The sequence below is a fragment of the Lissotriton helveticus genome, chromosome 12 (assembly GCF_964261635.1).
Source record: "Lissotriton helveticus chromosome 12, aLisHel1.1, whole genome shotgun sequence".
Lineage (NCBI taxonomy): Eukaryota > Metazoa > Chordata > Amphibia > Caudata > Salamandridae > Lissotriton > Lissotriton helveticus.
Window position 1 is genome coordinate 849,520,544 of NC_136073.1, and position 12,881 is coordinate 849,533,424.

General features: G+C 45.2%; 1 protein-coding gene across 2 annotated transcripts in view; it reads right to left on the reverse strand.

Annotated features, from left to right (window-relative positions):
* Positions 1-1,671: 1,671 nt before the first annotated feature.
* CACTIN (cactin, spliceosome C complex subunit) overlaps positions 1,672-12,881 on the reverse strand; it is a 52,567-nt gene continuing 41,357 nt past the window's right edge. For both annotated transcript variants that reach the window (XM_078671078.1, XM_078671076.1), the window contains one exon: positions 1,672-4,949. In XM_078671078.1, the coding sequence (XP_078527204.1) occupies positions 4,459-4,949 (491 nt within the window). In that variant the 3' untranslated portion in view covers positions 1,672-4,458. The remainder of the gene's footprint in view (positions 4,950-12,881) is intronic.

Here is a 12,881-nt window from a genome sequence, read left to right on the forward strand (position 1 = left end):
TGCAAAAACAAAAAGCAGAAATAAAAACCATTCAAAACTGACCCGAAGGTTCCAGCAACTGTCTCATGCACGCAATTATGAGATCAATAACTCTCCACAACAAATTATTGCTAGCAGCCAAGTCAGAACAAAAGAATCTGCTATGACATAGCACCTTTCGACTGCTACAGTAGTACCTCCTCTGGGGAGTGAGCATCGCCACTGGCAAAATAAATGATAACTTACTTAATGAGCAGTTGCTACATTTTATTTGCATCCTTTTGACCTTCCCAAAGTGGGGGAATTAAGTGCCAGCCAATGAACAAAGCATTTACAGCCTGAAGCAAACCTCTTGCAATTTGCAGTTCAGATGCAATACTCAACTTTCAACTCACTACCACAGCCAAACAAAAATACCCTAGGGCTGCCAACTGAAACTTCCCTGCTGTTCCTACCCTAAGAACTACAACCAGTGCAAAGGACCCGGCCATGTTCTCTTGTAAAGGATGCAGGATAGCTTTGAAGGCAAAAATCACTTGTGGCTCAGACAGAACTACAAACTTTGGATTCCTGATTGGCGGGCGTCAGTCAAGTCAGCACAGACCTCCAGTGCAGTACACAAACAGAGATTTGAAATTCTCATTCTATTCAAGTCCCTCACACCAACAGTCCTCAGTATGCATTGACCAGGTTAGAATAGAGGACAGAAGATTCTGTACATGTATTGCAAATGTATATGAAATCTTTCCAATAGAGATGAGGCTTCCTCGAATCGCTAAATATCAAATTATACCGACCGCACCATTCAGGTGCCTGTAGGGGGAACAAGATGACAATGCAGCAAGTGACCCTTGCGGCCACATGAGGACAAATCTGCCCACTACACTGCCAAAAAGAAGACCATCAGAACTTTAGAAGGTGTTCCTAAGCCAGGCCTTAAACGGAAGTGTCCACCAGAGAAGAAGGTGCTTTGTACAAACCTCAACCATCAGCGGTCATGAGAGCCAGTATCTCAAGGAGGTTGGTGGAAGTGGTGGAAGCAACAAGGGAATTATCTTGTGCATAGAATACTCTTGAGTAATACGGTGAGCTTTTAAATGACCAGCTAAGCCACAGAAGGACAATTCAAACTTTGCAGCAGGCGAGGCTTAAAGTTCGCTTCGGATGCAGCTAGCGGCAGTGGAATGGTCCATGGTCCACAGGTAGCCTGTGCAAAGAGGGGCAGCTGAATGTTGCGTGTGTTGTCACCGTGCATCACAGAAAGAAACCATCATGAAGTGTATAAGACACTTTGTGGCAGCCTGACTTCCACCCAAAAAGGGGCAAAGAATCTTCAGCTCAGGTTGGCACGTGCTACTGTCACTATCTGGGGTACGGCAGAAACCACCTCTCACAGCTCTAGCAGGAGAGGGGCCGAAACCCAGTTACTTAGGAGGTTGAACTTGTTCAAGTTTCTCAATGATCAAAAAAAGAAAGGGGGGGCGGGGGGCATTTATTGTGGCTGTATGAAGAGCTCTGGCGTCACTGTCCAGGTTATCGGAACTTGTCTTTCTGGTGCAAGGGTAGGAATTAGGCAAAGTTTTCATTTATAACAGTCATCAACAGAAAAGTCAGTATTGCCTGGTTCCACTTATAAACTCTGCCTTGAATTAAACACTTTAAAAAACACAAATACCAAAGCACATCTTGCCAAACGTTTAAATTCTCATTTTATACACAAATTAAACAATTTTTATTACCAAATAAAAAAAAAAAAATACAGCCCCCAAAAATTTCACATGCTTTTAAATTATCTGTTTCGACAGGTTCTGACCTGTCCACTATCAGGTGACGCTCGACAGGATCCTAAAAGACCAATATGCTTCCAGCAACCTTCACAGAAGTAATTAGATGTACATCTCAAAGTTCTATCTGCTTGATGCTCAGCCTTTTATGTGAACTAGAATCAAGATAGAAAACAACTATAAAAATAGTTTATAAAGAATGTATACAGGTGGAATGTCATTGGTCGATTTGAGCTCTTTTTCCATTGGCTGCCAATGTAAGAACTTTGCCGGACGGAGAACTCTGCGCGGGATGCAGCCATTCAGCCACAGACAATACTGCTTTTTCCATCTGATGAACATTTCCATAATATTTCAAAGGCGGTAGCACAGAAACCCAACAAGGAGGAGTCCACAGTGGCTGCCTGCTTCGATCAGCCATTACCAAGAGCTGCCGTTCTTAACCTGCAGTACAGGGGCCCCAGTGGGTCCGCGACACCTACCCATGAGGTCCACGACTGCTTAGAAAATTAAACATCAACAGATTATTAAATTGTATATAAATAAAGAAGTAAAATTTTACATTTTAAAATTCTCCGTAAATGTGTAGGAATTTGAAATTGGAGGCCAAAAAGGAAGTTGGTGTCCTCAGATTGGAGCAGAGCAAGTGTATCAACCAGGATATCATGGGGACGATATGTGTTCAATTGAATTAAAATCTTACAAATGTTTATATTTGTTTGTGAATTAGATCAAATATTTAATCATTTCTGTATTCATGTATTTGTTTGACGAATGCACATTTCTCGATTTTTGTGTATTGCTTTGGGGTTTGAAATATCAAAATTGCTTAAGCCGGGGTACCTCGCTTCCAGTAATGACGCAGCGAGGGTCTCCAGATTCCAATAATGGCTGTGTGGATCCACGGTTTCCAGAAATACTTAAGTGGGGGTCCACAGACGTCAAAAGGTTAAGAACCACTGATCTAGAGATTTACGTAGAATAAAATGTTTGGGAAACCCAGCTCCCATCTTGAATGGTTAGAAAAACAATTCTGAATTTATGAACTTATCAAAGAATCCTGGGAACCGTCCAATGTAATGAAGGTTCATCCCAATGTACTAAACTGGCGGCCTAGCATGGTCACTGCACAAAGAACTGGAAGGTAAGGTTCATCCCGCTCAGTGACCTCACGGGGCTCTCCACCACTGACCCTCAACCAACATTCAGCGAGTACAAGCCCAGACTGTAGGCCTGACCTCAAAGATCAACCTGGCCATCACTGACTGACACGGCCGTAGGTCGGTCCTCACCGTTCCCAACGACCTGACCATACTGGACGCATTCAGCAAAACACTCCATAGTCCTGGTCTGTATTTATGCGCGTAGAGGTATGTATATAGCACCAACCTAGCCGAAGGCAACAGGCCACTGCAGGAGGCAGACATGACTCGTGGCAGCTATCTTACTGATACACAAGGGGCGACATACGCAACAAACCAATTCTTACCCCAATGAAAACAAAAAATGCCTACCAAAGCAATACAACCATCTCGGAACCTTACAGAAAGGGGCATGCGACGAGGCGACATGGCCACGAGATGTAAAGAAACCTGTGTTTTAGACATACAGCGTTCATGGCAGCTCTATCGGGCTCAGGACCTTTCCAGAAAACCCACAGGCATCTCAAATTCCCTATTGGTTCATACATACACCAACAAGAACTTCCATTCAGTCTGTCTCAAACAGATCACTCATTCTTAGTACATAACTCATCTCAACCTACGCCCCTCCCCTTCTGCTACCACTCTACCCTGCCACTTCTACACAATTCTTTGATTCCACACATCTTAACTGATAGCTTCAATCGTGAAACAAGCACCAGCGCAATGTCAAAACTTCACGCACACACAAAAACAAGCACACTCACTTGTACTGCCATCAAATTGCCAAGATCTGATGTTGGGGTTAGCCTCATCTGCCCTTAAGAAAACCTTAAAAGTAAACATTTCGGACTGATCTCTGCTCAACAACCCTAGATTTGGATTCTACCCCAATTTTCCACTGACAGAAACTCATCCAGATATCAAGGCTTAGCCATGGCAGTGCTATGCTGACGCTATGTTGGTAACTCCGTTCCCCGCTCTATGCACCCAAGACACCCACATATGCTAGGTATGCATTCTGCATTAAAAGAAAAAGTACCCAAGTGACTGGGATAATTACATTTTGTACCTAAGGGGAAAAAAACACAGGACTATGAAGAAAGCTGGTCCGGGTTGTTATCTGCTTTGCAAAATTACGTTTACAAGTTAGAATCATTAAAGTGCAGTGGTGAATATCAAACAGAAAGCAACAACCAGGGGACTGTGATGCACAGGAGGAGTCTAGGCAGGATGGGCAGGCTATACAGCGGTGAGTGGACAGTCTCCCGGGGTTTCTGAATGAACAGGGCACCTAATATAGTCAGTAATTTTATTTTATGGGATATCATACAGGGAACATTTGTTTAGGTCCAGGTTATAAAAAGCAGCATCCAAAGCCTGACAGGAAGTGATGGACTGAACCTGTAGCAACCAGTCAAGGAATGTAATGACTGCCCAAAGCACTTCCAGAATTCACAATCCCAGATATTTGATTAGTGTGTATGGGCAGGGAAATATGAAAATATAAATACAAGTTTGTGCTGGTGACCGAGCCCCACACTCCACAGTGCTCATCTGCGATAGCGGTACCGCTTGAAGTGAAACCAGAGCTGAAAGATTCCATTGGAGAACTGGCAGCGGAAGCCGTGCCGGTGTGAGTACTCCCACTCGCGGTTGACTATCTTAAAAGCAATGTCCTCGTAGGGTGGACCTGCATGAAACCGCAAGATGGCAAAGTCCTTGTTGTCGTGACAGGCCTCCAGGAAGTACTCCGGCGTAGAACGTTTATTGATCAGATCCGGGTAGAAGATGTTGAACTTGTAGCCCTGCACAATCTTGGGTGGGGGGTTGTCAAAGTCATAATGGGTTTGGTTGTATTTGTTCCACTCAAAACCGGTGTGCACTCTGTTGAAGAAGCGAGGCTTGCGGGGTCTGTACTTGTCTGCCCAGAGATAGGCCTTGCTGGTCACTGGCACCTCGACGCTGAACTGCGCCTCGTCTTGGCCCATCCCCTCTTTGGCCTTTCGAACAAAGATGTCCTCGGCTGTCTCAACCGCATCACCTAAAGTTTTAAAACACACTGAGTTAGAGCACATAAGGCAAGGTCAGAGGCTGGCAGATCTGAGAACTTGTGGACACAAACTAAGCTTAGATTGATAAACAGAAGACAACTGAAGAGCTATTAACCCCTCCGCTGCACTGAACGTTTCGCGCTGGTGCGGAACTTTCTATTGCGCGGGCGGGGCCGCGACGTTCAACGGACGTGCGCAGCACTACCGAGGTAGGGCACGCGACGTCCGCTGAACGTGGCCAGCACTCAAGGGGTTAAAGAACAGTCTTGAGAAAGCATGTATTGAATAAATCATCCGTGGTGTAGAGAAAATCGATAAGTATATGACATGGAAATTGAATGTTAATCCTTGTGCTTTTGAATTGAGAATCTAAGACACCCAACGATTCAGATACATACAAGTGCCTAACCTCGTCTACAAACAACAAATAGACCTAACATCGGACCACATGCACACACTGCATTATAGCACAACCCTTTCATTAGCTTTTGATTTGTCTTCCTGCTATGTGATTGAACTGGGTTTAAAGTATTATTAGAACATTGGAATGTTGTGACCTCCATTGAAACCAGTGGAGTGCTCCGGGCTTCTAATAGAAGGTAGAAGCCCGGAATTCCAACCTTCCAATGTTTGTTCAGAGCTGTTGCCGTTAACAAAGGCCTCACGGAGCACGAGGGGGGTTCAACTCTCAGGCTCTGTGAGGCTTTTGTTTTATTTGTTAGAACATTATGCCCTCTAGGGGCGGAATGTTTTAATAGCCTTATAGCCCTCCGTAGCTGGGCTATACCGGCATTAAAGTCCCGCTCGGCTGTTAACGGTCTGAGCCAAAATGCTGTAGCAGGTCTTAACTGGCTGGTATAGCCGCTATGGTGGGCTATAAGGCTATATTTTCTTTCAGGGGCTTTTATTTTGAAGCATTTTGAGATGATTTTCTAGGTAAAATAAATTTTAAAAAAAAGAAAACTATGAATGATAACCAGTGAATCACATATAGGGTAAAATTGTACACCTACAAACCATGGAGAACACGGATATGGAAATATGTGGACAAATGACCTTCCTAATGTACCCACAATTGAAAAATGCTATTAGGCAACAACAGGAAAACAACTGACCTGTGCAGGCCAGAAGCACAAAACACCCCCCAACCATCTTTATGCAGTTAAAGACCACATGGAGACGCATACCTGTTTCGACACCCTGGAAGTCCACAATCATACGAACCATGCACAAGTACCAGTGATGCTGATGTATTAAAAGGAGTTCAAATCAGAATACATCAGTTCGGACCATTCTAGAAACTCTTTTTAATAGAAATCTCCTGGTATAAAAGAGTAGAAAAAAGCATCCCCGGGAGGCCAATCTAGCATCTTGCAGATTAAAAAGTAACCAGATGCCACAATTTGCCATTCTGATCAGTTCAGCACCTGATCCTGTACAGCGTGCCAACGACTGCGGACAATGTTACAGGAAAGTAACGTTTCCAGCTCCATCTGGGATAAAGAAGAGTTGTAGCAAGGAGCAAAAATATTCCGAGAGGTGGGTTGCGGCGAAGATGTCTAAAGGAAGAGGTAAATATGCGACCTGGCTGGGGAACTGAAAATGGAAATAATAGTCTTGCAAATACTGCAGCTGCCATGTATGTGCATTCCATAGGTCAGCAGGGAAACTGCCGGATGAGTGTGTAGACAACACAGTTGAGGCTCAATAACTGATGGAGTTGCTTTAGGTACCCAGTGTACCCATTACCCAATTATATATTATAAGCAAACTAAACGTTTTGTCTGTGGAAGGGAATGTGAGCTTGCCTTTCTTGGATTTGCACTTGTGGCCTGCAGATGAGAGCAGTCGTCAGCAGCGACCGTTTAACCGCATGCGCGCTAAGCGTTTTACCGCCGTGCGCTGCGTTTTTCTAAAACCCGCGGTTCATGACGAGCTGAGCTCGTCATGAGCGTACGAGAGGCGTAACTCATGACGAGCTCAGCTCGTCATGAGCGTCGAAGGGGTTAACCATCTGCAAAACACTGGCTGCTTATAAACATATAACGCGCGCACTTGAAGATGCACACGGGTCAATGCTTTGCAGAAGGCGTTATTCCAAGCAACATTACTGCTGAGCTGTACTGATGTTTTATGGCGTCTATTGTTGTACGGTTTATGCATCACTGTTGTTCTCCGACGCACAGCACCAGAAGGGTCTAACTTTATGGATGGAATGAAGCAAACTGACACCTGCTTACTACATCCAAAGATATGAACCTCCTCGTCACATCCGACTTACTCTAAATGAACTCTGTTTATGTAATATTGTAGCCTTTCTTTAGTGCATCTACCACTAGTACCTCACAAAGTTATGAGCCCTAAAAATAAGTACTTCCCCTGTTTCAATGCGTCAATTTTATTATCGGCTCATTTATGTCTTTTTTAACACAATTACGAATTTCAGATCAATCTGTTTTATTAATCGTCATTTTTTAATGTATGGATTTTTTCTCTTTAACATGATGGATATCATTTTTATAAGCGCACATTGTATATAGATTGTAGCATTTTATGGAAGGTTAATTGCTCTTTTTATTGTACATTTTCTTTTATGATCTTAATTGATCGAAATAAAGATTTACTTGACTAAATGAACTCTGCTTATGTCATTCGAAACAACATTACAAAAACCTATACATTATTCCAGCACTCTCCTCCAAGCAATGTAAGTGAAATCCAGCTTCCACCTCACCTACCTTCCATCTATTAGACCACCACCTTGGAATGTAGCTGGAATGGTTTTCTGGCACAGGGAGTGCTGCAATATATTCTTAATTCTGCATACAGCCATTCCCCGATCAGTCACAGGGACTAGAACCTCAAGGGTGAAGACATCTTTTATACTTGCCTTTAAAAGCCAGGCTACAACTTAAGGTGCCTCTCGGGGTGCACAGAGCTGCCTCTCCCCCAAACTGTCTCGCTCTCTGCCGGTCAAACGGGCCCAGAGGATAATGGAACCGCTAAAAGTTTAATTGGAATATCCTCAAAGTTTTAAAATTATGGAACTCGTCAGAAGATTACTCATATCGAACAGATCAATTTGACAAATTACCTTTTAAACGAGGGAATAGTGCAACCTTTGTTTAATTACGAAACACAGCATTCTTTTGATTAGGAGTTTTGTGTATGTTTTTTCAAGCTGTAAATTCCTATTTCAGCTGTCTATCTTGTATGTTGTAAGTGTTGTTTGCACTGGTGCACATTTATAGTGTTCGATGCCAGTGGGAACAAAATTGAAGGAATGCGGCATTGTATTACTGTTAAAAATAACTGCCACGCCATTTCACTGAATTAAAAAAAATGATCCAAAATTTAACTTCAAATAGTTAAATACTATTTCACTATCACGTGTTTCCAGGCGCGGTGCGTCCATAGGGGCGTAGCCCCCCGCAGGAGACACCGAGGGAGAACTGACAATGCTTGCCAGTCAGCATGACGTCGGGAGGCGTCATGTTGATTGACATGATTGTCACCAGGCAGGCAGCAACACGAGTGCGCATGCTTGGGGACGGAGGGTGAATTTTTTACCCGTGCCCACGCATGCGCACTTGTGTTCGTGCTTTTTTGCGCATGCCCATTAGGAGCCCTTCAGTCTCCTAATGGGCGTGCTCTGGGCGTAGAGTAACCTGTGCCCCTGCAGCGCCAGGATTGTCTGAAATATGGAAACAATTAGTGCGGACATGGCAGCCTGTCGACACGAGCTGTGCAAAAGAGTAAGTAAGGAGGAAAAAAGTGTTTTGACGTGTTTTATTTGTTTAAGATGCCTGACAGCACTGCAGTGCTGAAAGAAGAAAAGCGTGCAGTCTTAAGTAAAGAGTGCACCCTGTACGGATGTGTGCAATGTGGCTATTAATCAACCGTAGACAGTGTGAAAAAAGTTCAGTGGGGATGTAAATCACAAACTTATAGCCAGTTTCTCGCAGACTCCTGTCAGGTCAGTTTTCCTCCAAAGAGACCACGGATGTTTACAGTAAGGGTAAAATGAATGGGAATATATTAGATGGTGGAGTTGGGGGACCCAGCTTAAACGTGATTGGCCAGTTTCTAAGAGCCGCAGCAAAGGAAATTGAACAGGGAGAATGGGTGCATGGATGGATGCATGCATGATGGGTGGATGGATGCATGAATGATGGATGCAGGTTGGATGGGTGGGTGGATGGATGGGTGGATGCATGAATGAATGATGTATGGATGCAGGATGGGTGGGTGGATGCATGAATGATGTATGGATGGATGCAAGGTGGTTCGGGCTCGCTCGCTGCGGTGCAATATGCAAATTAGTTTACGCCACACCACTTTCAAATGTCACCAGCCGCCCCTGCGTGTTTCTAATAGAAAAAAACACGCCTTGGTGAACGAAATAGATGAACAGCATATCCTAATGCCAAACAGAGTAGTTCACACGAACTTAAATTGTAGTCCTGCGATCTCACAATTCCAAAAAGATTATGAATTGTAAGGCTAATTACTTAATGACATAAAATGCAAAAAAATAAATTAAAAAAACTGCAATGCAAGTTTTAAAAGCGGTCCCAAGGAGCGGCAGAGGCTAAACTTGAAGCGGCGGGAACAGCAGCCCGCCCGCCCCCGGCAGCCAAAGGAAGGTCACACTGACCCGCTGGCGGGACCAGTGAAGCATCTCCAGCCGCAGGGCTCGGCCAGCAGAAGGGCTTCTAAGGCAAGCCCCCATAGGAGCCCTCTGCCCCGGGGGTCAGGTCTAGCCGGGCAGAGAGCCATGTGCCCGCCGCATGCGCCAGGGATCCAGGCTGGAGCAGTAAGTTTATTTTCTCACAGCTGTTTCCAACAAAAAAACTGCGTTTATAAAACACCATGACACAGGGCAGACGAGCTGGCGTTGCCAAGGGCTGTATCTCATTAACCTCCAAGTCAGCAGTGAGGTCCTGCAGCGACATCGTGTGGCCGATGGGTAGAAGCGCGCCAGCACCTCCCAGCGGCATCCTTTAAAACTCGGGTAGAAAGCGCACAGCTGGGCTTTATCGTCTGCACGATAGATTCCATACATGCCAACCCTCCCGATTCAGGCGTGAGACTACCGATTTGAAGGCTAGTCTCCCGCCTCCCGATTCCTGCAAGCAAAAACCCGATTCCTCGGGGTTTGTTGACAGGGCTTTTGTGTTAAGTGCTAATTTTTCCAGCAATAGTCAAAGTGGCCATGCAGGGGCTCTCGATGGGGTGAAAAAACAACAAAGGGTCATTAACAAGGCAATAGTCTTTTGAAGACCTGTGAAGTGGGGGGGGGGGGGGGGGGCGTGTGTGTGCACAGGAAGCTGTTTTCGGCTGGGGTGTCACACAGGGGCGGGGGGGGACAACACTTGCATCACCCTCTCAGCCTGCCATTGCGCTCCATGCTTGTAAAAGGTAAGAAAAAAACGTACATTTGTTTCAAATGTCCAATCCTGCAGCAGCACACTTCCAAAGCCCATACACGCCAGTAACCCGATTTGAAGCCCCATTCTCCCGATTTTTAAAAAAAAATCTCCCTCTTTGCTCTTCTGAAATGTTGGCATGTATGAGATTCCAATATTCAGGCTCTGCCAAGATTGCTCCTTTGTTGCACTGTATTTACAATTTCAAATTGAGAATAGAGTAACAAAAAAACCTGTAATCCTCGGATAGAACTCGAGTCCTGAATGTTGGGCGAGCAATCAGCCGCTGGGCTGGAGGGAGACGAGGAGGGGAGCCGCAAGAGAACTCATTCCAAGCACCAGAAATTCAAAAACAGCCACTGAAAAACTAAACCTAAAGTTCACCAAAAACACCAAAACTGCATTCTAGTATTAAACGGGGTCACTGCCTGGCACTAACGAAAAATACCAACCTCTGCTCTAAACATTGAACGGTAATAAAAGGCAAAGGGTGGCCGTATGGGACTCATTGTACCAGTTAGTGTAGGAAATTCAAGGTATGCGTGAGTGACATCGAGCTTTCGTCAGCAAACTTTTTCCAAGTTAACAACGTTTGTGAAGCCAGAGTTGCGCGCAGTTCGCAAACGTCGTTTCTTTGCAAAAACATAGTGGCATGAAAACTCACGCGAGATCTTGATTTCTTTTTTTACCCATTTCAGTTGCAGATGTTTTCCTCGTAACCTACCTATCTAGAGGATTTGTAGAGCGCAACAGCTACTCATGGAGTGCACCGGCGCTATGTGCAAGAACTGAGCTGGAGCGTCCTGGAGTTTAGACTGCACAGCCGAAAATCCAGGTTTTGAGCAGGCGCGTGCAGACCAAGATGTCCTCTGCGGAGTGAAGCTCCTGTGGGAGGTTGTGAAGTTTCAACACAACTTTGTGAAGTTTGCTGAGGAAATGCTTTGCAAATCCCCAAGAAAACATTCATGAATATAGAGAAACGTGACAGAATCCATCTGTGTGACGCTCTAATGCAGACATGAGGCCATGTCACGTCATCAGCCGGCATCTTAGCTCTGTTTATTGCTGTAGCTAAAAGCCTCCTGCAAACAGATTCCGCGATGCATAGGTTTGGGAAAATATTACAAAAGGGATGCCTAAAAAGGCAAAATTCCAGTCTCTATGATACATTAAATAAACATTTCTTGTGACCGACAACTGGTTCTGCAGATTGTCTTGTCAAATGCATGCATCTCATGCGGTTGAACGACAAGCCCTGGGTAACAACCTTTGGTTTCAAACCAGGAGCCTGGACTCATACTTCCGGGTAATCCTGGAACACCCCACCCTACCTCCAGGGCGCACCCTTGCAGTCCTTGCATGCCCCCTCAGCAGAGGTCTTGGTTTAGAGCCCTGGACGTTTAACATGAAACTGGATTATGTAAGCAAAGATTACCAATCACCAGTTTCAGGGTCCCCCATAACTGGAGATAGAAGTGTATAGGTGTGTAGCAAAGTGCCTCTTTTTGACATGGTCACCCCCACTTTTTGCCTGGTATTCAATGCAAATTTGACAGAAGTGCAGTGGGTTCCTGCTATCCAGGTCCCCAGTGCTAGTCCTCTATCCCAAAATTGTACAATTGTTCCCCCAAGTGGCAATACCATTGGCTCCCCCTGTAGGTCCCTAGTAAATGGAAACCCAGATACCTAGGACAATGAGGGTAAAGAGGGTTAAGGGCTGCAGCATGTATTGTGCCACCCCAAAGGAGCCCTCAGTACACTGCCATTGCAGGCTACGTGATTTGGTGCAGAAAAAAGTGAAGCCACGACATGGCACACCTCCTGTGTGCCATGCCTGCAGACACTGCATGCAGTATAGCAAGTCACCCCACAGCAGCCTTTAGGCAGGTTGCTTTATACTACATGTGTGGACATATCTGCATGAGCAACTCTGCCCCTGTGATGTCAAAGTGGACTCCTAGATGTTACAAGTGAACAGGGAAGCCATTTCTAGAACATGTGCTGGACACTGGTATGTACGAGTTCCCCAGCTACATGATGGCTTTAATGAAACCTAGAAGCGTTTGGTACACATCGCATATTATTAAACCCACACCGATTCCCGCCATGGATTTATTAATACATGCACCCAGAAGGCACCTTAGAGGTGCCCCCTGAAAACCTATCGACTACTACTGTACTGGCTGACTGGTGCAGACCAGCCTGCCAGCACAGACCTGTTTCTGACTCCCTGGCGGTGAGAGCCCGAGCTCTCGGAGGGCAGAAACAGTGCCTGTTCTGGCCGGCTGGAGGTGCTGTCACCTACTCCAAGCAGGATGGCTTGTAATCAGCATATCAACACAGGAGGCTTCAAAGACCTCTGCCGCCTTTATTTATTTTATTTATTCAAAGTTTTATATAGCGCGAACAGGATCCTTACAGATATCAGAGCGCTTCACAAAGACAGGGTAGGGGCAGTAGGAGTCAACAGAGATAATGGGAACAGTATAATAG